Consider the following 25,188-nt stretch of genomic DNA (forward strand, 5'->3'; position numbering starts at 1 on the left):
GATGAAGATGCAGCATAATGGCAAAAATGACAAGACAAGTGTTAAATGAATGCAAATCAAATTACACATCAAATGTGGCTCTTCTCCCCCCCCACCACCACCTCCTTGGTTAAAGTCTTTTTAAAGGCTTCTTGTACAGTACTGTATGTGTTCATAATCTGATGGGAAGTTACCAATTATCTCTCCCTAATTACATCTGTATTACTGCTTGAAAAATGAGCTTTCTGGCATTTCTAATGCTGCTAAAGAGTTGGTGAATGAGAGAGGCGAGCGCAAATCTTTAAAAAAAAAAAAAAAAAACTGAAAATTTAATGATCTACATTATTGCTTACAACTATTGCTCTTCCTTGGGCTTGGTGAAGTTAATTAACAGATTAGGATGGGGGGGAGTGTGTGATATCCCTTGCGGCGCTGGATAGTATTGGCCAATGCAAGAAATGTGTAATATGTATATATGTATATTTAGAATAATAATAATAAAAAAAAGTCTGGATTTATGTGTTTGTGTTGAAATGAGCCACATCAGAGCGCATCAACTGGAAGTTTTAAATGCCCACGAGGTGCTGGCGTTAATGGGGCTGTTACGACATCAAAATGTCACGTAGCAAGCCGTGGCTAAACCACACACACACACACACACACACACACAAAACAAAAAAAACATGGAAGTGTAAAAATGTTCCTCTTGGCTCATCGCTGGACGTGTTGATGGTGAGGTGGTAGTGGTGAGAGGGGAGGAAAAAAAAAGTGAAATTGACAATATCATTGTAGGAGCGCACTAAAGGGGCGACGGTCCGCTCCACTACACTGAAGTAGGGATGTCTACAGTGGAAGAAGAAGAAGGGGGAGGGTACCACTTTGTCACAGGCTGCTATGTAGATTAACCTTTCAATTAGTTGTTATCAGGTCCTCTCCATGTCTCGGCGCAAGCTTTTCAGCCTTCGTTTCAGGACATCAAATCCCGCGAAATCGCTCGGATATGTCGCGTCGCATTTTATCCTTCGACGTTTTCCCCGATAATGAAGAGGACTATCCGAGGGGGGGAAAAACTTGAAGAGGTAAAACTACCAGCAAATATTTACGGTAGCCTGTGCCCTCTCTCTCTCCCTCTCTCCCTCACGCTCTCCCTCTCTCGCTCCCTCTTTCTTTTCTTTCTTTTTTTAACCTCTTTCCTACTAGTTATATGTTCATCCTTGCATGAAACTTGCCGTTAATTTGTTGTGCCTTCTCGCCCACGGCGGCGTCTGATTAGAGATCGGTTTTGTGCAGCCTATAACATCTTAACAGTGGTGGTGGTGAGTGTGTAAGGGGGGGTGGAGAAAGAAAAATACTGCGAAAAATCAAAAAGGAGGCTTGTGTATCATTTCCAATATATATATGTGTATAGCTTAGGTGAGAAATGTGAGGTGAAGCTGAGAGATGGGGAGCACTACATGAAGCGAAAGAACTAGCGATACATAATTGAGAAGCGGTGATGAAGGAGCCACTCTCCCGGCAGCCGTGTTAACTTGTATTCCCTACTGAACATCTTTACTCCCCCCCCCCTCACATCCCTCTCTCCCGCCTCCAGGGCTCACTATTTGTCCTCATTGGAGATATTTGATAGTTAATGGTGATAAAGAGGTCATGCCATCGTTGCACGGCGCAACACGGGACGTTAATATAATTTTGCTGGCGGATGTGGAGCGAGCGCAAAACCTACTTTTTTTTTTAAACATAACGCGTAACGGAATATATATATTATCTTCCCCCCTCTCAATTTAATAGTTTAAATGTTAAATATCGGGAGAATTACGGCTCCTCTCGGGGAAATTATAAAAAAGGGGAGGAAGATAAAGAGAGAAGGAGGCAGGGACGGAGGAGGGGAGAAGGCGATAGCATGCATTTATGCCTGCAGGAGTCTTGCATATGCTACCTGGAATTATTTAAAAATAAATAAATAAATAAATAGAGATATGTGTGCCACTTTAAACCAGTAGTGAGGGCCTTTGCAGGTTTTATGCAAACAAATGATAGATTTAACAAACAGCCAATTAAAGTCTAAAACGATCCAAATCACTTTCAAGTGTAACCAACTGTTTCAAGGAGGGAATCGGAGTAAAGGTGGGCCGGTGTTAAACGCTTTGTAAATGAGGTTAAATATTCGTCTCATTTAATTGCAACTTAACTATTTAATGCCTGATATAGTGTATTTATAACTTAATAATAACCCTTCGCTACGTATGGAGCCGCAAGTTCAGATGTAACGCGTGCTGGAGGTGAATGATATCAATTCGTCACTGTAGGCACCTTAAGAGGCGGGTCAATTGAGTGAAGTGACAGATCATACAGCCAGTGCCGTGCCTCTTAGAGTGAGCTCATACATAAAGATTGACATGTGCTTTATCAAACCGGAAATCGGATCTTGTCTTTACAGCCAATATTGAAGTTGCTAGGGAGGGCACATTAGTGTAGGTAAGCTTTAATGAGACTCCATTGGATTGTAATCAGCGTCATGTCGGATTCATGTAAACTACAACATTGTAACAAAATGGCGACTGTTTAGGTGACATCAGTAATGCTGGCAACGCTGTCATTTATCTGCTCAACTCTGCGGAGCGCAAACTCTTCGGCGTGTTAACGTAGTTTTTTTTTTGTCTTACCGCCGCTTTCTTCCGTCGTCAAACGGCTCGGTGGCGACTGCGGACGTGCCCCGAAGCGCCTGTCAGCAGCTGTCAGGAAGTGAGCATTGATTATTACGTGTGTCATTAAAGCTCGCGCTGATCAGTTTCGTCGCCGCGGACGTGGAGCTTGTCAAAAAAAGTCTCGTGCGGACAACTAACGGTTAAACTTTTACGTATGATTTCCTCTTTTTGACTGTAATATGTGTGTTTTTAGCCAGTTTGTGTGTGATATTTACGTGCAGCAGAAATAAATGTTAACTCCTAAGGTTGCCTCTGTTTTTTCCAAATGCGAAAGGGACTCTGAAACCGAAAATGTGTTTCTTTCGAGGTGACTGTGTACACTTTCCCCGAAGTCGGTAGAAGTTTCTAGCTGCCTGTCATAGTGTGAAAACTTACTACTTTTAGAAAAAGGGAAAAAAGAGTCTCTTTTGAAATGGACATCTGGTTTGGTGTGTGGATTATAGTGTCAGACTATGGATTAAGTCACTCTGATTTCTTTAGCAGCCATGACAGCGCCTGCATCTGTTTTTATCCATCTGTTTCTCATGTTTTAGCACATCTTAAAAAGTCCTGCATTCCTCTGGCTTAGCTTTCATACCCGATGTGCCATCAGATAGTTTACAGAATGTGAATAAGGAGAAATAAAAGGTGATCTGACTATTTGTTGTTTTTTCTTTTTTCTGTTTTTCTTTTAGATTTAATCTGGAATTTTAATAAACTCAGCTCCTGGTCAGCTGGTGACTACCATTGTGGAATTTACTAGTGCCAACTTTTGTTGAAGTTCAATGTGAGATACCCGGGATTGAGAAGAAATAGTGAGCGGATGCGGTTGTGGAACATAACTTCTTGATCTTACTAAGGATGTGGATGTACCCAGTTTTCAGCAGCAGAAAGGGGGAATCTTTATGGATCTCATTTTTGTGAGGCTAATTGTTCAACCATGGTAAAACTTGCAAACCCTCTTTACACGGAGTGGATTCTTGAAGCAATACAGAAAATCAAAAGGCAAAAGCAGAGGCCCTCAGAGGAGAGAATTTGCCATGCGGTGGCAACGTCACATGGACTGGACAAGAAGACCGTCCTTGAGCAGTTGGAATTAAGTGTTCACGATGGCTCTATCCTCAAGGTTACAAATAAAGGAAGCGCCTCCTACAAGGACCCAGGACATCCCGGAAGAGTTGGATCAATCTTGCCTGCAAATGCACCTGTGCCATCAAAGGAATCTATATGGAATTCGAGCGATCTGCGCCATATTGATTGGAATAAAATGCTTAGGAGGGCCATCGAAGGCCTGGATGATACCCATGGCTCCTCGCTAAAGAACATCGAGAGGTATCTGAGGAACCAGGATGACCTCTCAGACATTGTTGATAACCCCGCTTTCCGGCAGAGGTTGCGGCTGGCTGCTAAGCGAGCAGTTAACACTGGCAGGTTGTCAAAAAATGGTCCGAGGTATAAGCTCAGCCATGGAAGCGTAGAGGGAAGGAGCTCCAGGTGTCCAAGTGCTTCCACCTTGGTCCTGTCATCTGTGACACTCCTCCCCCACGAGCGAGACCAGGTACACACTCCTCGGCCTCTGCATTGTTACTCCTTCTTGATCTTACTTCAGTCGTGTTGATTCATGTGTCATTCTGAGCTTTTCTTTGCCTAATGCTGCTGTTAACCCAAAAGGAGACATTCCTAAAAGTAGAAACATATTCCTGCTGTTGTTGATGTCTTATTGTTTTTGATCTTCTTGTCAAGCTCTGACATGTGCCACAGCTTTTTTTGGGTTCTTCAGCAGTGGCATTTATTTGAAACCTTCAGCAGTTGGGAAGGTTGAAAGTTCAGGCCACTTAAGAGTAGGACTTTTATGATTGTGGTCTTAATCTTTGGGACTTAAAGCTGGGCAGGTCTGAAACAACGCCATCTAGAGTGCGTCCCTTTGGGATTGTGTTGCTGTTGGTCTCCATAATAAGAGAGCTTGGATAATCAGAAAGTCATGCTGACTGTGTGGTAGGCAGTCTGCTGTAGGCTTCCCACAGGTTATGTAACTCTAGCCTAATGACCTTAAAGGATGTGGCTGGCGTTCTTGTGAGTTGGTGAACAAAATTATGATAGATTATTGGTAATTTGAACGTGAATGAGCATGTGTTGAGAAAGTAAGACTGAATATTCTCCCGACTGCATGCAGCTGTTATGAACTTGGTGCAAACTGAGATGCCCCAGAGAGGAAATAACACCATATAAACAAACTTTCGACATCCACAGGGTGGTTTATAGTTTGCAGAGATTGTGTCTTTGTTACTGGTGTTTAACAATAACACACGCTGCTGACAAATGTCTGCAAGATGACAGCACTTTTGTTCTTGCTTTGCAATTTTAAGACACTGTCAAAGAGTGGGAAGAGTGCTTGATGGAAAATGGTTTTCACTGCGTGACCTAAAGTGCAGTGTGTAGTCATCTAGTTAGTGTGTTGTCAAGGCTTTTTGCATATCATGTGTTGAGGCTTATCAAGATGAAATGCGGTCTAGTTTATGCACAAGTTATGCAGCTGAAGTAGCAAGCAGCATCAGGCTATAGAGATGTCACTCTGCTCTTCACCAGTTTCACAGTGAATAATCAGGAAGCGACACCTTGATACTGCAGCCACAACTGTGACTGTGTCTGTGGTGAGGCCAAAAGTGAAACTGAGAAGTGTTTAGAGACACAGTGTCCTGCAGTGGTTCTCATAGCTGAGGAAGGCCTGCTGTTTTCCATTTGGAACATTTCAACCTATTGCTCGCGGCCTGATGACATCACCTCGCCGGGTCCAGGTTTGCTGTTCACTTCAAAGGATGAGACAGCTCTGCCTGCTCAGTAGTTGAGTGTGTGTGTGCTGAGAATAAGAGATACTTTGAGGTAAAAAAGAGCAGTCTTGGTTTAGAGTTTATTAGATTCTGAAGAGACTCTGGCAGGAACAAAGGCAAGGAATGAGAGTTTTTTTCCTGCTGTGTTATGCAACCACTTGAGCTCTCTCTCTCTTTCTCTCTACCAGCACTGTTCTAATAGGACCCCACCCCCTCACTCAGGACAGCCTGCTCTTTTGAAGCAGCATAATTTCCTGTAATGTACTTAATTTAGAATCCCCAAGTAAATCATCAGCATCTCTTCAGCTGCGTTTCTTTCTTTCTTTCTTTCTTTTGCATTTTTCTCTTGTACAGATTGCAAATTGCTATTGGTTTTTAATCACCAGACACAAGAATATTCCTAATGGAAATTAATCCAGCTTCTGGATCAGCCTTCATAGCTGAGTCAGTGGAGACTGTGTTATGGAGCCTTATTAAGACTTATTATTTTAAACAACTTCACATCACTGTGCTTGGAGCATTTCATCAGCGGCGTACACAGGTTGCACATTAGCACTGTCATTATCAGTCTTTATCACTTTAGCGGAAATCATAGTTATAGTTGTCTGTTAACCTATAATGAAAGTGTCACATAGTGCACTTCATGTACCTAAACAACAAGGCATAACCCAAAGTATTCCTAACACCAAGGCTCTGTTCTCAAATCCTGTTGTCTGCATCTGTTAGCAGTGATAACACAGACTTCGTTGATCGGTGATCAAGGACGACTGCTAATGTTTTTCCCCTTTTGTCTGCTTGAAGCAAGTCTCAATTCAACTTTGATGAAGCCTTAGCTGGCAGATTTTGCACAGTCGAGTTAACAAAACACAGGGCTTTAAAAGCAACAACATTTTGGAAATGACAGAAAATTAAGCAAAACGTCCACAACAAGTTCTAAAAATTCAGCTTTTGCCTTTACACCAGAGATATTCATTATAACATTTTGTTCTTATAGGTGACCTGTAATGGTAATTTCAGCTCTATATTTTAATTCTTGGACTGTACTACAGTAGCTTTGCGTTGTTTATGCGTTGATAATAATCTTTATTTATATTATATCGACTCTAATAAGCCATTTTCTATCTGTCTTTTGCCCCCTTCACACCAGCTTTTTTCTGATTGGTTGCCCGTCAGAAGCAGAATGTTTGAACAGCATATAAGGTTATCCACCCTCTGTGACTCTGCTCCTGATTGTTTGTTGATCTTATTGTTATTTTGTCCCTTTTGCGTACAAAAATCATTGAGATCATTATGTGCATTTGGACTGTGAAGGCAATGTTGTCTGCCCTTCTTGAACTTGCTGCCTTTTGTCTGGGTGAGATGTGTTTTATTGTGAGTTATCATCACATATATCAAAAATCACCAGTTACCTCCGAGCCACAGTGTTAAATCATACAGGTGTAGAGTCATCACAAAGCTCATCACATAGATTTTTTTTGTGGTTTTATGTCCATAATCACAGCTGTGTGAGCAGCAGTCTGCTTCTAATGCCAGCCCGCTTTCAAATATTGACCTGGCAGGTTGGAAAATAGAGTAATCATTGATGTGGCAGTAAACTGCTTCCCCTCGCCGTAGCAAGTAATTGATACAGCCAGGAACAATGACCAGATTGCCATTGCATCCTTGCTTCACTTTCCCTCTGGGGTTCATTTGGAGTGGAGTGACGGGTTGAAGGGATGCTGCTGTTTTTGTGTTTTGTTGACGAATGGAAAAGGAAAAACAACACCTCCCCCGATTCAAATGAGGGTCAGAGGGAGGTCAGTGCCAGCAGAAATTTGAAAGATGCAAATTGGGTTATGGTCAGGATGATGATCTGCGTCATAGAAACCAGGAACTAATTATGGCCATCCCTAGAGGGCCCTCCAAGGCTCCAGTCAATTGGTGAGGCCTTAGTGTGTAAACTGATGATGAGGTGGGTTATTTACGGTCACACCCTGCGAGTGTTATTTTCCGTTAAGAACTTCCTCTCGAGCTGAGAAGGAAACCGCAGTTTGTTTGTTGCTTCTGTAAGAGGCTTTTATGTATGATCTCACATTTAAAGGGAGACTTGTGAAAGCCATACTGCAGCCATCTCAGTTAAGTCTGGTCTTGATTTCAGCCTAAGATTCATTAGACTTTGACTGGCTTTGTATGAAGTAATGACACAAAGTCTTCCCAGCTCTCGCGCTCTCTCTGAAGTCGGCCTCTCTTCATTCTGAGTGATCAATGGGGAAATCCTCTTAAACCTTGAGCTCATATTTTACTTCTTCTGAACTTAACCGTAAGCCCTTAAATGAGCGTTTGTTCTGAGACTTGCAACATTTACTGTGGATCATGGCAGTAACAATGAGAGCATGTTTTATTATTGAGGTAATTTGATTACATGCTGGTTAATCCTTTCAGACTGGAGTGCAAGCTTTAAGAATTGGATTAAGCCCTTAAACTATGATTACTAAGATCACTTACCCATTCAGATGTAATGGATAAAAGAGGTGGATCTCAGATGCAGCATATCTCTGAGGATAAGATTCATTTATTATTCATTTCTAGTCTGTGAGAACTCCACTCTTTTATTTTTTTCCCCATTCTCTAAGCTGCTTCTTCCCGCTGATATTTTCATGGGAGTTTCATTGAATCCGCACTTTTCATGTTAACCAGCAATACATGAATAGTGATCTCAAAATCTGGATCAAAGATTTCAGCGCTGCACACACAGTCTGTCATTCTGTCCCTTAATCAGTTTGTCTTTGCTTGTGTTCCCACACCAGCTCCGGGTCGACCCCATCCCAATATGCAGTTTCTGTCTCGGAACGAAAGAGTCAAATCGGGACAAGCGGCCAGAAGAGCTGCTGTCCTGTGCAGACTGTGGGAGCAGTGGTAAGTCACCTTGTGTAACGCTTCACTTTACTGCATGTTCCCACGAGCCATAACATACTGTAAACAAGACTAAACTGCTGGTATGTTAGCTCAGAAGCAACAGTGTCAGCGTATATGTGGACATAGGTCAGAAATGTGGTTAAAATCACTGCACTGGCGTATAACATGATGTCATATTTATGCTATATGTATGAAATGTTGTGTTTGAAATGTTGTGCAAACTAAGCTAGATTTCTATCATCAGTCAAACGTTTTGCACATTTAATGGTGTTCAAATTCACAGTTTAGTATGTGCCTGTGTTTTCGTGTCACGACTCAGTAGTGCTCGATGTTTTCAAAAACACGTTCTTGCATTATTTTGGCATATTCTCAGTATCCCAACAAAAACATAAACATCTTCTTTTCAGTAACGCTCCTTTGTGATACATTAACTTGTTTATTTCTCAAGTATAATAAATCCTACTTGACCTAAATTTACCATTTAAAGGCAGCGGTGTCAGTTTTGGCTGCAGAATAGTGCAGAATTACCACTTTCTGTCTGTGTGTGTGAGTGACTCTCTTTCTCTTTCTTTCTTGTCAACACTGAATACACAGCCAATCCTATTTGAATAAACTTTATTACCTGGGTGTTTGCGCTCACAGTGAGCTTTTACATTGTGGCAGGTTGATTGACCCATAGCGTGCGAGCAGGTTCTGGCCGTGAAGGAAGGCCAATTAAAATGTGTAAAGCAAGTTAACACATTGTACAAGATCAATAAAAAAAGACACACACACACTGTGTACTCAGCTTTAAAGGGCTAACCCTCCTACCATGTTGTACCTGATACACAGAACAACTGTTGAGCAGTCAAAACCTAATGGGTAGAAGTCACGCTCCAAGAGTGTGAATATATAGACATAAATAGATTATTCGGGGGTAGGGGGGGGCATTAAGCAGACACATTGCCTGATATAAACTAATTACATCGGCAGTATTAAAGAAATGCCAACAAATTTCTGTCATCTCTCAGTGTTCAGTATATATTCAAGTCATCCAACCTTGGCGGTAGCAGTTTTCTGCATCGGTTAGGCAGATTTCATATTCTTTCACCATATTTTTCTCTTCCCTTTAAGGGATTTATTGGAAGAACAATCTGCAAATTGAGTGGCTGGAGGGATCCAAATTACTTGCAAGTCTCAGAAGGGCAGATGCTCCAAGTGACCATTACAATCTGAAATCACCCAAGTCATTTTCGCTCACTTCAAATTATTTTATAGAGCCACTCCAGTTATAGCAGATCAAAGATCAACCTTTCCCCGCTGCAGATTGTTGGCATTTCCTTTAGTGTTCTTTTGTTCCAGACAAAACTGCTAACCCCCCATAAAATTACCTCTGCCTAGGAGTCATTTATGTTTGAACAATTATTTTAAATGCCGTAAGGAATTGTTCTCCTGGTGACATTTTTATAGCTCAAATTTGACTAAGTAGCGTCGAGGTGGTTTTCATTAACCACTCGTAGTGTACACAAATTGTGCTCTCACTGTAAAACAGCTGTTTTACAACCATGAGAGGGAGCCGGGTGAGAGAAGAGGCAAGCTTTTACATGACTTTCATGGATCAGCTTCCATTAGAATGAGTGCTGCTACTGTTTCTGCCTCATTAAGATCAAATTATCTGTAATTAGTGGCTCAGATGTTTGATCATACTGTTTTTAGACACAACTTGTGCCAGGAGGAAAAGTGTTGTGGACATACAGGCACAGGCCCAGCATTGTTTTTTAGTGATGTAATATGTTAATGTTTAACCTGACTGTGTTGACAAATGAAAAACCTTGTCTCTGGCTCGGTGACAGCGCCAGCGGTGGTAAAATGTCCTGTGCTAATATGCATTTTTTATTGCTCCTAAAGGACATCCATCATGTCTGAAGTTTTCCCCTGAATTAACCTCAAATGTGAAGAGATTACGGTGGCAGTGTATTGAATGCAAAACCTGCAGCTCCTGTCGAATACAGGGGAAAAACGCTGTGAGTATTACACATGCATCTTAACACACACCATTTTCAGTGTTGTTGGCTTGAAGGTAGATCCCATTTTGTGCATCCCTGAGGATTTGTTGAGATTTGTAAAGCCTCTCTTGTGCACAATTGGGCTTATTTTTCAAAAAAAGAAAGACTTTAAATGACGGGGGTGTTACATGTATGCAACTGGGACATCCTTTACACATGCCTGCTGTTCCCTTTCAGGATGAGATGCTGTTCTGCGATTCATGTGATCGGGGCTTTCACATGGAATGCTGCGATCCGCCGCTTTCAAGAATGCCAAAAGGTGAGGTGTTTATACTGTCTGGCTTCTCTGTTTTCCCCCCTCTGCTGTCAATTCAAAGCCTTTTCTTCACAGAAGGCCGTTTGGGGCTGTCACTCAGCACACAGAGAAGCAGCGGTGGCTTATTAGGAGCTTTGCATGCATATCAAATTATTCCAGCTTCCCTGGGGAGATTTGCTATCTCTGGATTACAGTACTGACCCTACATTGAGGCTTGTAATGATGGTGCACGTACTGTAGTAGGATATTTGGCAGGCAATTCATACGAGTCACATAGCTGAGCTCAACAAGCTGACGCAAAGTCTATTTTTCCAAACGGAGAACTGACCCAATGTTTTTCTTATGGATTTTCGCTTTGTGCTGAGTAATTGATTGTCATTGTGAGCTGGTGGGAATCTCGCCAGCTCTTCCTATTAAAGGAAATGTTTCAAATGAATGTACTGTATGTCCTCTGAATTGATGAACCCACCCAAACGGTACTCTCTCTGTTTGGACACCCTCCAGGAACCTGGATCTGCCAAGTCTGCAGGCCGAAGGAGAACGGGAAGAAACTGCTGCACAAGAAAGCCGATCAGATCAAACGTCGATATGCAAAGCCAATCGGAAGGCCCAGAAATAAGCTCAAACAAAGAATGTAAGTGTGCTGTAATCTAACTAACAGCAGTTACGTTATACTCAAGGTTAATTGTTTGGTGTAATAATAGTGCATCTGCTGGTAAGATCTCAATACATGGCAACATTTCTGTAGAGAAGTCAAATTGCCATTTTTATAGTAAACGATCCATGGTCCTTTGCAAACATGCATGCATTACAGTTTATAGCTTGACTCTGGTTTAAGTTCCTGACCTGATTAACTATAAATTTAAACATAAGCTATAATACATCTAGCCTCCACAGAGAATAAGAACACCCAAAAATGGAAACCAAATACAGATCACTTCTATGCATTACATAGAATTAATATTGGTAAATTCACGTGTAAACAGCACTTAAGTGTTGTTATTGGATAAAGGAGATCCGTAGACTTTATATATATATATAGCCTTTATAAAAGATGGTCGTTGCTACCAAGTCTTGTTTTTCTAATAGCCAGCGGGAGGAGACTCATCTACTCAAAAATGACCTTTCTGCACCCTTGTTCTGTGACCTCTGGAACCACTTTCCTAATGAATTTGTGGTTTCTGTCATACTAAGTACAACATAGTTGAAGTTATTTTTGTAAATAATGCTCGTGATTAGTGTCAAAAAGGAGAACAAACCTGAGTATGCTTTAAGGTAGGGCTACCTTAGAACTGATGGCTCACTTCCCCTATGAGCGTCTGCTCACAGTGATGGCTGACATGTGTGTGGCTACTTCCATCTTTTTAAACAGTCTATAGCTGGACGGTGTGTTCGCTCTGGGCTGTAGCAAGCCCCTTAAAACTACTAGGTTTAGTATTTTCACTCTCTTGTGTATTCAGGCAAGATGTGCAGATGTATTTTATATCTTGATTTGAAAATATATCTTGATATAAAAATGTTTAAAAAAGTGAATGTAAGATGATTCGTGCAGCCCCTCTATCATTACAATATTTCTATTTAAATGCTATTTTCAGTCAGTAGCAGTGCTAATAATAGTTTGAATGCCCTTTATTGATGCCACGTGGGGGCATTTCTGCTGTATGTTACAGCAACAACAGTAACAGTTAAATTATATAGATGGTTATACAGGTTATAATTATATAGACAGACATTTTTATGTGTGAAAATGAATAGATGTCCACAACTTACATCATGCTGTGAGCATTTTATTCATCCTGTGCCTGGGAATATGAGCTCCTGGTGTCAGGGTAGAGAAAACAAAAATTATTGTGTCTAACTAAGAATCTCGCAGATAACTCTGAAAAGGAAATATGAAGCAAGACTTTAGGCTTTGTATAAATATTACTGTTAACGACATTACATTTCTGAGAATGATTTGTGCCTCAAAACGTTAATGACATAATTACACGTCTGAGTTGATGTTTTTGGTTACATTCATGTGTCAGCAGTGAGATCTACATTTACTTTGCTGTTCTTGTCCCGGCAGGTCTGTAACCAGTGGTGACGGCTCCATGGTAGCACTGGGAGGAAGGGGGTCACCTGGTAGGGGTCAAAAGATTACCGTCTGTTCCACACCTTCATCTGGTCATGCTGCATCTGTGAAGGACGCCCGAGACAGATTTGCTGTTGCAGACCCTTGTTGTGCGGTCGACGCCACCCAATTCACCACTTCCACTCCCTCCACCACTCCCCTCCTCACGCCCACCTCCACCCCAGCTACACTCACTGTTAACAAGAAAATTAAAGGGCTTATCGATGGGCTTTCGAAATTCTTTACTCCTTCCCCCGTGGGCCGTCACATGCGAGCTGTAGCCATAGAGTCGCCCGCCAAACAGTTAAGCTCTAGAGAAAAGGGTCCACCCAAACTGTCCAAGCCACCAGAGCTGTTTGCCTTTGCTGCTGATGCCTCTCAAAAGATAACCCCCTCATCCTCTGCACTTCCTCCTGCTTCCACATTGCCCGGACTTAGCCCCCCCTCGCAGGTGTCCAGCAGCTCCACTTCTGCTAACTCTCCCCAGAGCTCTTCCAGCCAGTCTAGTGTTCCTTCCCTGAGTAGTCTCTGCAATAGCAGCCAACTTAAGGGACTTTTTGACGGACTCTCTCACATTTTTACTACTCAGGGACAGTCACGGAAAAAGCGACTACCTTCCTACGCGCCACCTAAGCCCCTGCCCCATAAGCAGTACTCCCCCCATACGTCCAAAACGGGGCCCCAGCGCTTTGGAAAGAGCGAGTTTAATAAAAATAGGTTAGACTCCACAACTGCTGGGCCAGGCCGACCCAGAGGACACCCGTTTAAGATGGTCAGTCATTTCAAACGTAACCCTTTCTTTAAAAAGCGCAGGACACTAGGCAGGCTGAGGTATAAAGGGAGCCCTCAGAAGGGAGCCCTCTCACCAGGAAAGGGAGACTTGACTGACGGAAGAATTAAGCCTGAGAATAATCATGGTAAGCAAGGCTCGAAATTCCAACCAAGACCTGCGTCTCCACACCTCTAAGCTTCTTCTTTATTTTTTACTTTCATTTTTTAAAAGCTTGACACTCGCAGTTATTTTTTTCCAGACTAGAGCTTATCTTTTCTTTGAGAAGGCACCCTCAGCACTCTAACAGACTACTAATCTTCCTCCTAATTTAAATTCTTTTAGTTTATTAACACAATTTCGTTGCGTTTTGACTTGACTGCGGAGTATACGTGGCTTCCATCCTCTCGCCCGTTGGCTTTTGTCATAGTGCATGGCCCACTAACTCCCTCATGTTGCTCCTTGCTCTGTCTTCGACCGTCTGCAGTAGTGCGCCCATTGTGATCACTACCTAGTAGAGACTGTAGTCCCATCGCCCTCTTCCTCATCCCACCCTCACTCTTGAAATCACTGTCTCCTCTCAACCTCACTTCCAGCGGTCATTACGAACCAGTGATTCACCCACCCAAGCTGACTCAGAGCTGACATGATGATTATGGCCTAAGTGCAGTAACCCTTACATTTCACTGTCTTCAGGAGTGAAGTCACAGCTTAAAAAAAAAAGAAAGACATGTAGGGGGAAAAAAACCAAACGGATGTATGTTTCAAGAAGTTCTAAACAATATCCCGCACAAACACTCGTTACTCCTCCAGCACATTTCCATAAATATGTTAATGATGCATCACTTCCACTTGTAATGGGTTTTTGTTTTGGTGGTTAAGTCATGGTGTTGATGTCTTTCATAAAATTACTGCCTGCTTTCCAGCATCAGTTGCTTTTCATGTCGACACTCGCTCCCTTCACTGCATCTGCTTCTTAATTCATGGGAAACTGTCTTGGTGGATGACTAAGCACATGAAAGCGGTTACGCAATTAGAGTGATTTAGTTTCACTTCATTACATTAGGGATTTTCATATAAACATGCAAAGATGATACATTATGAAATTCCTCTGAGACACAGCCTCAAACAGGCTCAGCAGCAGTGCTCACAGTATAAGCACATTTGCATAGAATGCATTTATGAGATTATTCCACGGCTGCTTCAAACGGGGCGCTGTTGATGTGCCGCCTGATGTGTTGATGTCGTGCTATTGTTCCTCTAACAGGCCACAACGGGGAGCTGCACGTGAAGCAGGAGACCCAGGCAGACTTTGCGGCCATGTCCAGAGACCACGTCACAGAGGAGGACATCGAGACCTTCACACGAATCCAGGAACTCGCTGCTCAGGTAGGAAAACGCTATAAATCTTTTGCTCATTTTACGTGCTTGCAAGAAAACTGAAAGGAGAACCAAAGTGGGATTATATACACAAAGAAGGTCTTTCAGTGATAATATGTCATGTCAGTTTTATTCAGCTCTCTTGAGTATATTGTAATATAAAAGGAGCCAACTTCTAATCCAATTGTGTTCATTGCCTAATTGGTAAACTCTTGCCAATAAAAAAGCTAAATACAAGCCAAGAATACATGAAACAATAACCCAAGTAAAAGAAAGTCTTCTTTCTGACTTTTTTGTGTAATTTTGCACTTCTTGGAGGTGAACATTTGTCAGCATTTTTAGACTAACACTTCAGACATACAAGCCTAGAGACCCCCCGGAAAAGTGTATTTCCTGACCGGTTTGGGAGTTATTAATTAAGGTTGCTGGCAGTGTCCATATGAAATCGGTTGCAAAGAGGGTGCTGCACCAAAGGCTCCTTGCATGTTTTGGTTGCTAGCAGGTTGCCCATAGTTTGCATGGAAGAAAGGGACTTGTCTACCCTTCACTTTCCGAGCTGTAAGGAAACTTGTGCAATGCTAACTGGAGAACGTTCACCCTAAAAACTGCACCTTTTGAAATGCGTTGGCTGTAACAGTAAAACACCACTGTCCGGTCTGTAGGCCCGTGCAGCAGGGCATAACTGAGCAGGCTAACAAAACATTCGTATAGGTTAAATTCTCCGCCTTCTTCAGACTGTTTATCTTTGACTGAGGGTACAATTTGGCCTCAGTCAAACTGTTTGTCTTTCCACAGAACATTTTGTTTTTCTAAGACCCTGAAGCATGACTCTGGAGTTTCACTCTTAATTTAAACAGATAGATATACTATACGTCTGGAATGCATGGGTCTTAATAAGCAAAAAAGCTTATTTCACTAATACTTACGAATTTAAAAGGTACTAACTTTGGTTAAAAAGATCAAGGGCTCAAATATAACATAGTTTGTTTATAGACTCAGAAAACCATATAGACATCAGAGAATATGCAGAAATGCTGAGTAAAAATAGTCATTTGAAAAAAAAGAAAAGAAACGGAAACCACTGGCTCAATCGGTAACTGGGGTGTCAGCATGGTAAAGCTTATCTTATTTGTGCGACTGATTTTGGGCAGATGTATCTTTCATTTCTCACGAGAACCATGAACCACAATCTCGTCTCGACAGAGTTCTTGACACGAGGAACTGTAATGCTGAATTATCTGGGTCACTATATTTATCAGTGTGTCTTTGTTAAATCTTTTTACAGAGAACCGGATCTCGTTCATCACTGATGAACACAGACTCCGTTCGATGCCCCGCTGTCATTGAATTTGGGAAGTATGAGATCCAGACCTGGTACTCATCACCTTACCCACCTGAATATTCAAGGTAAGTAATATTTTTTGCACCAGATAATGCCAATTTCTTTTGTTGCTGGTGCCGAGTTTATTTCAGTGTCCTGTTATAAAGCCTCTCATGCTGAAGTACAAACCTCAGCTCTCGTTTTTGTCTTCACCAGATTACAAAAGCTTTATATATGCGAGTTCTGTCTGAAGTACATGAGAAGCAAAAACATCCTCCAGAGACACACAAAGAAGTGTGGCTGGTTCCACCCGCCAGCCAATGAAATCTACAGAAAGGACAACCTCTCCGTATTTGAGGTCAGCTTCCCTTTACAGCAATAAAGCAATAACTGTATGCTGCATGAGATCCCACTGAATGGGCTCTGGGAGGGTGGGGGAATGGGAACTGTTTGAACAGTGTCCTCTTGCTCTTTTTATTCCGTGTTTAGGTTGATGGAAATGTCAGCAAACTATTCTGCCAAAACCTCTGCCTGTTAGCCAAGCTTTTCCTGGATCACAAGACCTTGTATTATGATGTGGAGCCTTTCCTCTTCTACATACTTACAAAGAATGATGAGAAAGGCTGTCATCTTGTGGGCTATTTCTCCAAGGTAAGAATTACAGAGTGATTTTATGGGAAATGAAGGAATACCGCACATCATTTGTGAATGCTGATACTGAGACCTCACGGTAGTTTGTCTATTTAGTGATGTGGATTTAACTTCCTCACAGTGGTTCAAATGTGGGGAAATTTTCTGCTTTCTCAGTTTTAGATGACCGTAAATTGATCATCTTGGAATATCTGATGTTATAAAAATTCAAATGTCAGTTGCAGCCGTAATTCTCACACGGCGATACTTTTTAGTGAAACATCTCGGTTTGTGTATTTGATGTGCATGTGCATGTGCACAGCTTTAGACAAGGACAATGGCAGGTGCAGTAAATTGCCAGCTTCAGCAGAGCTCTGACATACTTGATCTGTTTCTCCTTCCCCCAGGAAAAGCTTTGCCAGCAGAAGTACAATGTCTCCTGCATAATGATCATGCCTCAGTACCAAAGGCAAGGATTTGGAAGGTTCCTTATTGATTTCAGTAAGTTCCTTAATGCCTTTTTAGACCACCACACTTGGTTTTTATTATTGGTCTTTACAAACAGTTTCAGATTAAAGGTTTGTAGCTTATGGCAAGGTGCTGTTATTTTGTTAAGGCTTTTCAAGGGTGTCTAATCAAGAGCATTCATGTACAGTGCTTAGGCAATCACAGAAGATTAGGAGTGGGAAACATAACATTCTGGCTGCAGTATTAATTTGATGGCCAGTAGTTTTCACCTAAGCATTGCCTGAAGAGCCCCCCCACACACACACACCAAATTCTCTCTCCTTGACTTCTGATGAGCCGTGGATGCTGGTTTTTTGTTTTAAGTCTAGTAAATGCAACACATACAATATTTAAAGCCCACAGTCCACTTATGAAAACAGTTGCTGCCTTGAGTGGATTTTTGTGTTTAGGCAGGCATTTTTTGTCATTATAGGCATTTTATTATTTTTCAAGGGTTGTCTCCGTGCCGACCGTGGAAGACAAGGAAAAAAAGGAGCGAGTGCAGGGGTGGGCAGGCGGTAATGGAGCATTTGATTTCCTGTTCACTTTGGGAACCATTGAGACAGAGATGCGAGAGGATCTGTGATATTGAGAGTGTGCTGATAACAAAGACAGGGATTAAGGGAGATTGAACACAGCTGAGTTCTGAGCTCTTTGAAGGCTTTATTGGAAAATGTAGCTTTGGAGCTGGAAGTTGTTTAGATTAAGATTTTCTGTTATATTGGATTGTATTAGAGGAACACTTTGTCTCAGGTAGCTCTCACAGCAGAGCATTAGTGTGTGTAAAGCGTTCTCTTTCAAATCATAATTCACAGGTCTCAGAGTAGCGCTTTTGTTTTGCTTTATTAATGATAATATACTTGTGAAATGACACAAAATGAAAAACGACTTTTTCAATTAACTTATTGGAATATTCATCTCTAAGTGTATTTATCACAAGCTGCTGTTCTTAGCTTTAGTAATGAATATTGTCATGATTACTGGAATATTATGTGTTCCCTGTTTTGTGATTAGATTAGCTTGTTTGGTTCTCAGTAGTGGGTGCACATTAAAAGGCATTAATTAATTTCATGCCGCTCATAATGGATGACCCTTGACAGGGCTGCTATAAAACTAATTACACACAGATCCATATTAGTATTTTTTCCTTGTGCGTTATCTCTCCTAAGTGCAGTCTCCTGTGAGCAATGACATCCAGCTGCTTCTCTGTTTCGCTCTGTCGCTTTGTTTCCTCTTTCAACCTCCTTTGTTGCCCTTGCTGGCATGTGTCATACCTTCTGACGGAGGTTGAAGGAGTGGAAAGCTTCTCTGCCTTTTGCACTATTTGAAGGTGAATCCCAACTAGGGTTTGGCGTCACATCTTTACATGAATACAGAGGGAAGGGGGGAGGCGCAGGGATTGGATTACAATCCGAAATAACCCAGCCGCTGCCTGCAGCTCGACTAAAGCATTTTGTTTTTGTTTGAATCGTGTCTTTTTAGGTTACCTTCTCACCAGGCAAGAAGGACAAGCTGGATCCCCAGAGAAGCCGCTGTCAGATCTGGGTCGCTTATCCTACCTGGCATATTGGAAAAGTGTCATACTGGAGCACCTTTATAAGCACCCAGATAAACACATCAGTGTTAAAGGAATAAGCAGGGCCACTGGGATGTGTCCACATGACATCGCCGCTACTCTCCAGCAGCTTGGCATGATTGACAGACAGGATGGCAGGTCAGTTTCAGAGCCACAGTCTCCTTCAACTTGCGCTGCCGCTGCTGCTTCTGCTGTCTGACTTATCCAGGCCAGCGGGTATTTTTAACAGCATATCCATTAATGCCGCCGAATATTGACAGAAGTAAGTCAGGTTAAGCACCCCCAAGGACACGAAGCACCTGCCGCCCCAATGAGCGCTACTTTAACGCTCGTATTTAACCACACTTCACCCTCTGTTACCTTTTGTTATGGATGTAGAGTAATGTGCTTTCCTCTTCGCGAAATAGGATCGTGCTGATCAGAAGGGAACGACTGATTCAGCGACACATGGAGAAGCTCAGGGCGAACCCACGTCAGATCGAGGTGGATCCAGACGCCCTGCGTTGGACACCTTCCACCACTCTGAACGCTGTCCTGTCTGAGGAGGAGAGGGAAGCAGAGATGGATGTAGGTTCCTTTGTTCAAGAAACACTAGTTATTTGTTTCTGCTTGCCTGCAATGCTGTTAGTAAATGTTTGTTTGATTAGCTTGGGAGTTCAAATAGAGGCCATTAATGGGAAAGGCATTCTCACTGTCAGCAGGCATCTAATGTTGTGCAAAATTGCTCTAAATCAGTTCACTGCATAATTGATAGTACTGAATATTCCATGAAATGCAATCTTTCCATGGTCGCTTAACAGGAACGTTTCCTTCATGACGGGCAGACATCCAATCATGACGCTGCTCTTATTATCAGGAGAAACCTGCAGTGATTCATTTGTCATGATGTTAATTCCAATCTCTTGCTTTCCCATTAGCGTCGTTGCTCAGATGTTGGATCCGTGCGTGCGCCTTTCCCAGAGATAATGCATCTTGTCTGTTTAATTACCAGGCTGAGCGGCTGAAGGAGCAGGCCAGTTGCTGGGAGAAGGAGGAGAGAGAGGGCTACATGATGACTCACAGTAGTAGGCAACCTCTCACGAAGGTCCACTGTAAGGTTCCCTACAGGACCTACGAACGAAGGCCCGCACCGCCCTGGACCAGGCGCATCCAGCTGACTGAGGAAGTGAGCGATGAGGAAGCTGACGACGATGACGACGACTCAGATGGCTCACCACCCATCTTGACAAAAGCCCATGCAATGCTTGCAGCCAAGAGAAAGGTGACTGTCAGCGTTTGTGTGTGCCACTGTGGAGTTTGCTTCTAGGACAAAGTGGGATTGAGTGTATGTCTAGATGTTTTCCTTCATTAAAGAGCATGTTGTGGTTGAGATGGAAAGGTTTGATAAATATTCATGAATTCAGTGTAGGGTTCAGTGGCTTCCTCCTGTCATCTCGAGCCTCCCTGTGTGCCTGCAGCTGTAGATAATAGATTGTGTTTTCACTGCTGGTGTCGAGACTGTGCAGGCTAAACCTTGTACTATTGTCAGTGGTCATGGTTAATTTACTGCCCTCCTCTGTGCTCCTCACATCTGTTCCGTCTATATGGCACTGCCCCCTTGTGCTGGAGATAATATTACAACTGGCTGCATGATGTCAGGGGAGACCTTTTCAACTAAAACACTATGGAAACCAGAAAAGAATGACAGTGGTTGATGGGGTTTATTTGGTGCATTAGTTACTGTATTCATTTCGCATTTTTCTTATGAAGGATTTCGGAGGGAAGAGCGGTTACAGTCTGAGGCAGTCGGTGGGAAACAACTGGAGAATGTAAAATATAGACTGTGGTTTCTGCTTACTCTGCCTTTCTCATTTGTGGGTTTCCACACCAGCCTGCATTGCTCAAACATTTAGTCTTGAGCTGTGGTTTTAACATTTTGCATTTAGCACAGAATCCTGTATGGGTTTAAAAGCTGTACCATCATGGAGGTCATCCACTACTGCCCCACTTTCCAGCATTAACAAAAACCAATCTGCTTTGATTGAGGTTTGTTTTCATTGGTTCTTCTCATGTTTGTATTTCAGAGAACCCTGGTTCTGAAGAAGAGAGGGCGTAAAAGAAAGCGGATAAACAGCAGCGTAACGACAGAAACCATCTCCGAGACGACAGAGGTGCTGAACGAGCCATTCGACAACTCGGAGGATGAGCGTCCCATGCCCCTTCTGGAGCGCACTTTTAGAGTCGGTGAGATGGATGAAGAAGATGAGGAGGAGGCACACAAGGACAAGACACCAGCTGCACCGATAAAACGACGAAGAGGTCGCCCAAGGCTGGAGAAAAATGCGCATAAAGACAATCTCGAACACTGGAATGAAGGTACTTGAGCTGTGACTGCTGTTTACAAAAAAACAAAAAACAACTAAACTTTATATTTCTTATGTTATTTCTCTACACTTCTATGCCTATGTCATGGCAAACCAGTAAAGTGTTGCATTGTTTTGATCTGTAGGAGCTGATCTTCTCTCTAAGAGACCCAGCAAACCCCGTCCAGTGAAACGGAAGAAAGGCTGGCCCAAAGGAGTGAAACGTGGACCTCCTAAATGGAAGCTAAAGAACGAAAGAAAGATGGGCTTTAAGCTGAACCTCTACACACCCCCTGAAACTCCAATGGAGGCAGAGCAGCACCACATTCATACTGAGGAAGCAAAGGATGGGCCGCACCAGGATGGCGTCCATGTCGATGAGGGCAGCAAGGCAGGCAGAGGCTCGGCAAGTCCCAATATAATGCTGGACAGGTTCCCCTCTGAGCCCCCAAGTCCTGCTGACCATGGCTCCCACAAGTCGAGCTCTCCAGAAGCATCACCGGTAGCTTCTCTGGTGTGCTCCCCAGCTGCCTCTCCTGGCGCAGTGTCCCCAAGGCAAGTTGATGCAGCTGATTCACCAGAACCACCTGAAGATGACCAGCAGGAGGTCCAACATGAGCAGAAATCCCCAGCCAAAGATGTAGTGCACAGCACAGAGGGTGCTGTATCGCTAGAGAATGAGAATGAGGAAAATGAGGAGGGCGAGCAAAGAGCCCAAATAGAGGATCAGGATGCAGATGATGAAGATGACCGCCACAGCAAGACAGCAGGGCCAGAGAATAATACAGAAGACCTGGAAGAGAGTTCAAAAGACTTACCCAAATGCACGCCAACTTTTTTAGATGCAAAAGAAGACAATGACTCTGAGTTGAGTCAGCAGGTTTCTACAGTACTCTGTAGTGAAGCGGAACCAGCTACTGCTACAGAAAGCATCCAGGATAGTGCGCCAGCAGAACCATCAGAAGCAACACCGGCACCTGAAGCAGCAGCAGTCACTTCAAAAGCAGCTGTAGACTCTGATAATCCTGCAGACTCTGAGTCAGAGGAAGAGAGTTTGCATAGTCCTTGTCCAGAACACCACCTGCCTCTTCCGCCTGCAGAGAGGCCAATACTCAATCCCATGCTGAGGGAGGATCCCCCAGTCTGCACAGAGATTGACTCAGAGACAGCCCAAGCTGTTCAGTCCCTGACGCAGGAGACCGAGCGGGAGAATGTTTTCCAGGACTGCGTGGAGAGCCAGGAGCCCTGCAGGAACCTGCAAACGTATGCCCATGTGAGCCAGAGCCCCCAGATCACCTCGCTGGACGACTGTCCTCAGTCAGATCACAGCAGCCCCCTTTCCTCTGCGCACTCCCATCCCAGCCAATCAGTACGCTCAGTTAACAGCCCAGCTGTCTCCATCCTGGACAGTGGCTACACGCAGATCAGCCCTGACCACAGTGCCATCTCAGTGCCGTCGCTCCATAATATGGAGACAAGTCCCATGATGGATGTACCGTCGGTGTCGGATCACTCGCAGCAGGTGGTGGACAGTGGCTTCAGCGATCTGGGCAGCATTGAGAGTACGACAGAGAACTACGAGAACCCCAGCAGCTACGACTCCACCATGGGCCAGAACAGCTGCTCGTACGGCAGCATCCCCCCTAGCGGCCTGCCCCAGAGCAGCTGTGCCGTGAGCCAACAAATGGCTGCCGTTAACCCCGGCAGCTGCGGGATGATCCAGCAGAACAGCCTGAGCTCACCGCCGCACTGCAACGTCAAGTCACCGCAGGGCTGCGTCGTGGTTGAGAGGCCTCCGAGCAACAGCCAGCACAACCAGCACAGTCAACACAGCCAGCGCAGCCAACACAATCAACACACCTCCCACAGCAGGCACGGCCCACACAATCAGCACACCCAACACAATCAGCACGGTCCACACAATCAGCTTACCCAGCACACTCAACACAATCCCCACAACCAGCATAGCCACCACCACAATCATCACCTGCAGCACAATCAGCTCAGCCAGCACAATCCGCATGCTCAGCATAGCCTTCACAATCAGCACGGTCAGCACAGCCAGCAGCAGTCTATGACTCAGTGCGCCATACCCACCAATTTCGCCACCACCATGCAGCTGGCAGACATCCCTGAATCTGGCAACCCAAACTTTACCCTCTATGAGAGGATCAACCACCAAGGGGAGTATGGCAGCGGGCACTATTCTCAGTCCTCTGGCCTTAGTCTCGCCAAATTGCAACAATTTACCAACACATTCATAGAGCACCCTCACTCGCTGCCTTTCAACCACTCGGCCTCACACCCCATCACATCATACGCCAACACCCCCTCATTATCATCGCAGCACTCTAGCCTGGTATCCTTGTCCCAGACGCCACATCGAGTCCCCAACCCACAGGTGCAGGCCACCGTGACCCCGTCCCCGAATCTCAGCTCACCGCCACCCATGATGCTACAGCGCAACATGGGCATCCCGCACTCGCAGCGGATCCAGCCTCAGATGGCCTCCAAAAATCACATCTCTGCACGCTCCAAGTCGGCCTCGCTGTCGCACCACCAGCAGCAGATGTACCCCCGGCCGCCACAGGCTGTCGCCATGCAGGCGCCATCCAGGACGCTGGCCGCCATGCCACGCATGAACATGAGCATGAACATCATGCCGGCACCAGCCTACAACGTCAACTCCATGAACATGCCCTCCCTCAACGCCATGAACGGCTACAGCATGAGCCAGCCCATGATGAACAGTGGCTACCATGGCAACCATGCCTATATGAACCAGTCACCCCAGTACTCTATGCAGATGGGCATGATGGGAACACAGCCATACCCCCAGCAGCCCATGCAGGCTCCACCACATGGCAACATGGTGTACACTCCAGCTGGGCACCATGGCTACATGGACACAGGCATATCCAAGCAGTCCCTGAAAGGGCCTTTCATCAGGCGGTAACTGTCCGCAGGACTGAGCTGCTTCTCCTCGTGTGCATTTTGCTGTTAAAAGATGCACTGATTTGGCCTTTTCCCTTTTTTCTTTATTTCTTTTTGTGTGTGTGTGTGTGTATGTCTTCATTTTTCCTTTTTTTTTTTTTTTTTTTTTTTTTTGTTTTTTTTTTATTTTTAAAAAAACCAGCAGAAGCAGCAGCACTTGGAAAGAATGCAAAAAATTTCATCAGTGAGTAAACTTTGAAGTTAATGTTTGAAAAGTATTTTTTGTTCCTCCAGATGGGAAGCCTTACATCATTATGATGAAAATCTATTTAATTAGTGTTAGTGTCTCTGATGTGTCTTTAGACCAGGCGGGTTCAGAGCTCACAGGTAGAGATTTCATCAGTGGTCTTGTGTAGCAGCCTCAAATGAAGCCATTTAACGTGCCTGCTACAGGTGGAGATAGTGGCTGTTTGAACCTGTTCAGTGTATCTGTCTAACAGTGCTGACAGTTAGTTTGTACTATACTCATGCCTTTGTATATTTAAATTATTGTACTTATTTTGTAAAGTGACAACTAGCATGCTTCAGTCTCTGTTAGTGACAGTGCATTGAGTAGTACTGTACAAGTGTTGTGCTTAATAGCAAGCCATTTTAAAAATATCTGGCCTTTACTAGGTTTCCCTCTACGGGGAGAAAGATGAAAAACTATATTTTGTTAATTCTAATAATGTAAAAAAAAATATGTAAACTTAGTCTTGTTTTCTGTTTGGTTTGAGAGGTTTTATTGCTATGTATGTATAATTCTGAAGTCTTTTGTAACAGATCTCCTTGAGGCAGCTTTCTGTTTAATAAAGCAGACTGATTTCTGTCAAAGTAACAAAGCATATCTCAGTGTTTTTACCCTGAAAAATTCTAAAACATTTCGAAAT

The 25,188-nt window shown here is 43.6% G+C and overlaps 1 protein-coding gene across 5 annotated transcripts; it reads left to right on the top strand.

Annotated features, from left to right (window-relative positions):
- The first annotated feature begins 535 nt into the window (after positions 1–535).
- On the top strand, positions 536–24,420 carry kat6b (K(lysine) acetyltransferase 6B). Of its 5 annotated transcripts, none has more exons than XM_005919618.3 (17): positions 536–1,058; positions 3,359–4,221; positions 8,278–8,386; positions 10,274–10,389; positions 10,609–10,690; positions 11,192–11,321; positions 12,756–13,717; positions 14,837–14,958; positions 16,235–16,356; positions 16,487–16,628; positions 16,760–16,921; positions 17,308–17,401; positions 18,890–19,121; positions 19,391–19,550; positions 19,975–20,244; positions 21,047–21,338; positions 21,472–24,420. In XM_005919618.3, exons 2-17 carry the CDS (start codon positions 3,604–3,606, stop codon positions 24,279–24,281), a joined length of 6,423 nt encoding a protein of 2,140 aa, XP_005919680.1. In that variant the 5' UTR covers positions 536–1,058; positions 3,359–3,603; the 3' UTR covers positions 24,282–24,420. The 5 variants fall into 5 exon arrangements, with proteins under 5 accessions (XP_005919680.1, XP_042075658.1, XP_005919681.1 ...); XM_042219724.1 differs by having other exon boundaries at positions 550–1,058; positions 12,756–12,811; XM_005919619.2 differs by lacking the exon at positions 536–1,058 and adding an exon at positions 1,088–2,721.
- The last annotated feature ends 768 nt before the right edge of the window (positions 24,421–25,188 follow it).

Source organism: Haplochromis burtoni, unplaced genomic scaffold (assembly GCF_018398535.1).
Source record: "Haplochromis burtoni strain Fernald_Lab_line unplaced genomic scaffold, NCSU_Asbu1 Contig_37, whole genome shotgun sequence".
NCBI classification, from domain to species: domain Eukaryota; kingdom Metazoa; phylum Chordata; class Actinopteri; order Cichliformes; family Cichlidae; genus Haplochromis; species Haplochromis burtoni.

Excerpts from the sequence above, each read along its gene's own strand:
- kat6b (XM_005919618.3), top strand. The coding sequence starts at position 3,604 with ATGGTAAAACTTGCAAACCCTCTTTACACGGAGTGGATTCTTGAAGCA. Across the intron at positions 10,691-11,191 it reads GCTTTCAAGAATGCCAAAAG|GAACCTGGATCTGCCAAGTC; the intron begins GTGAGGTGTTTA and ends GACACCCTCCAG. Across the intron at positions 19,122-19,390 it reads ATTGACAGACAGGATGGCAG|GATCGTGCTGATCAGAAGGG; the intron begins GTCAGTTTCAGA and ends TTCGCGAAATAG.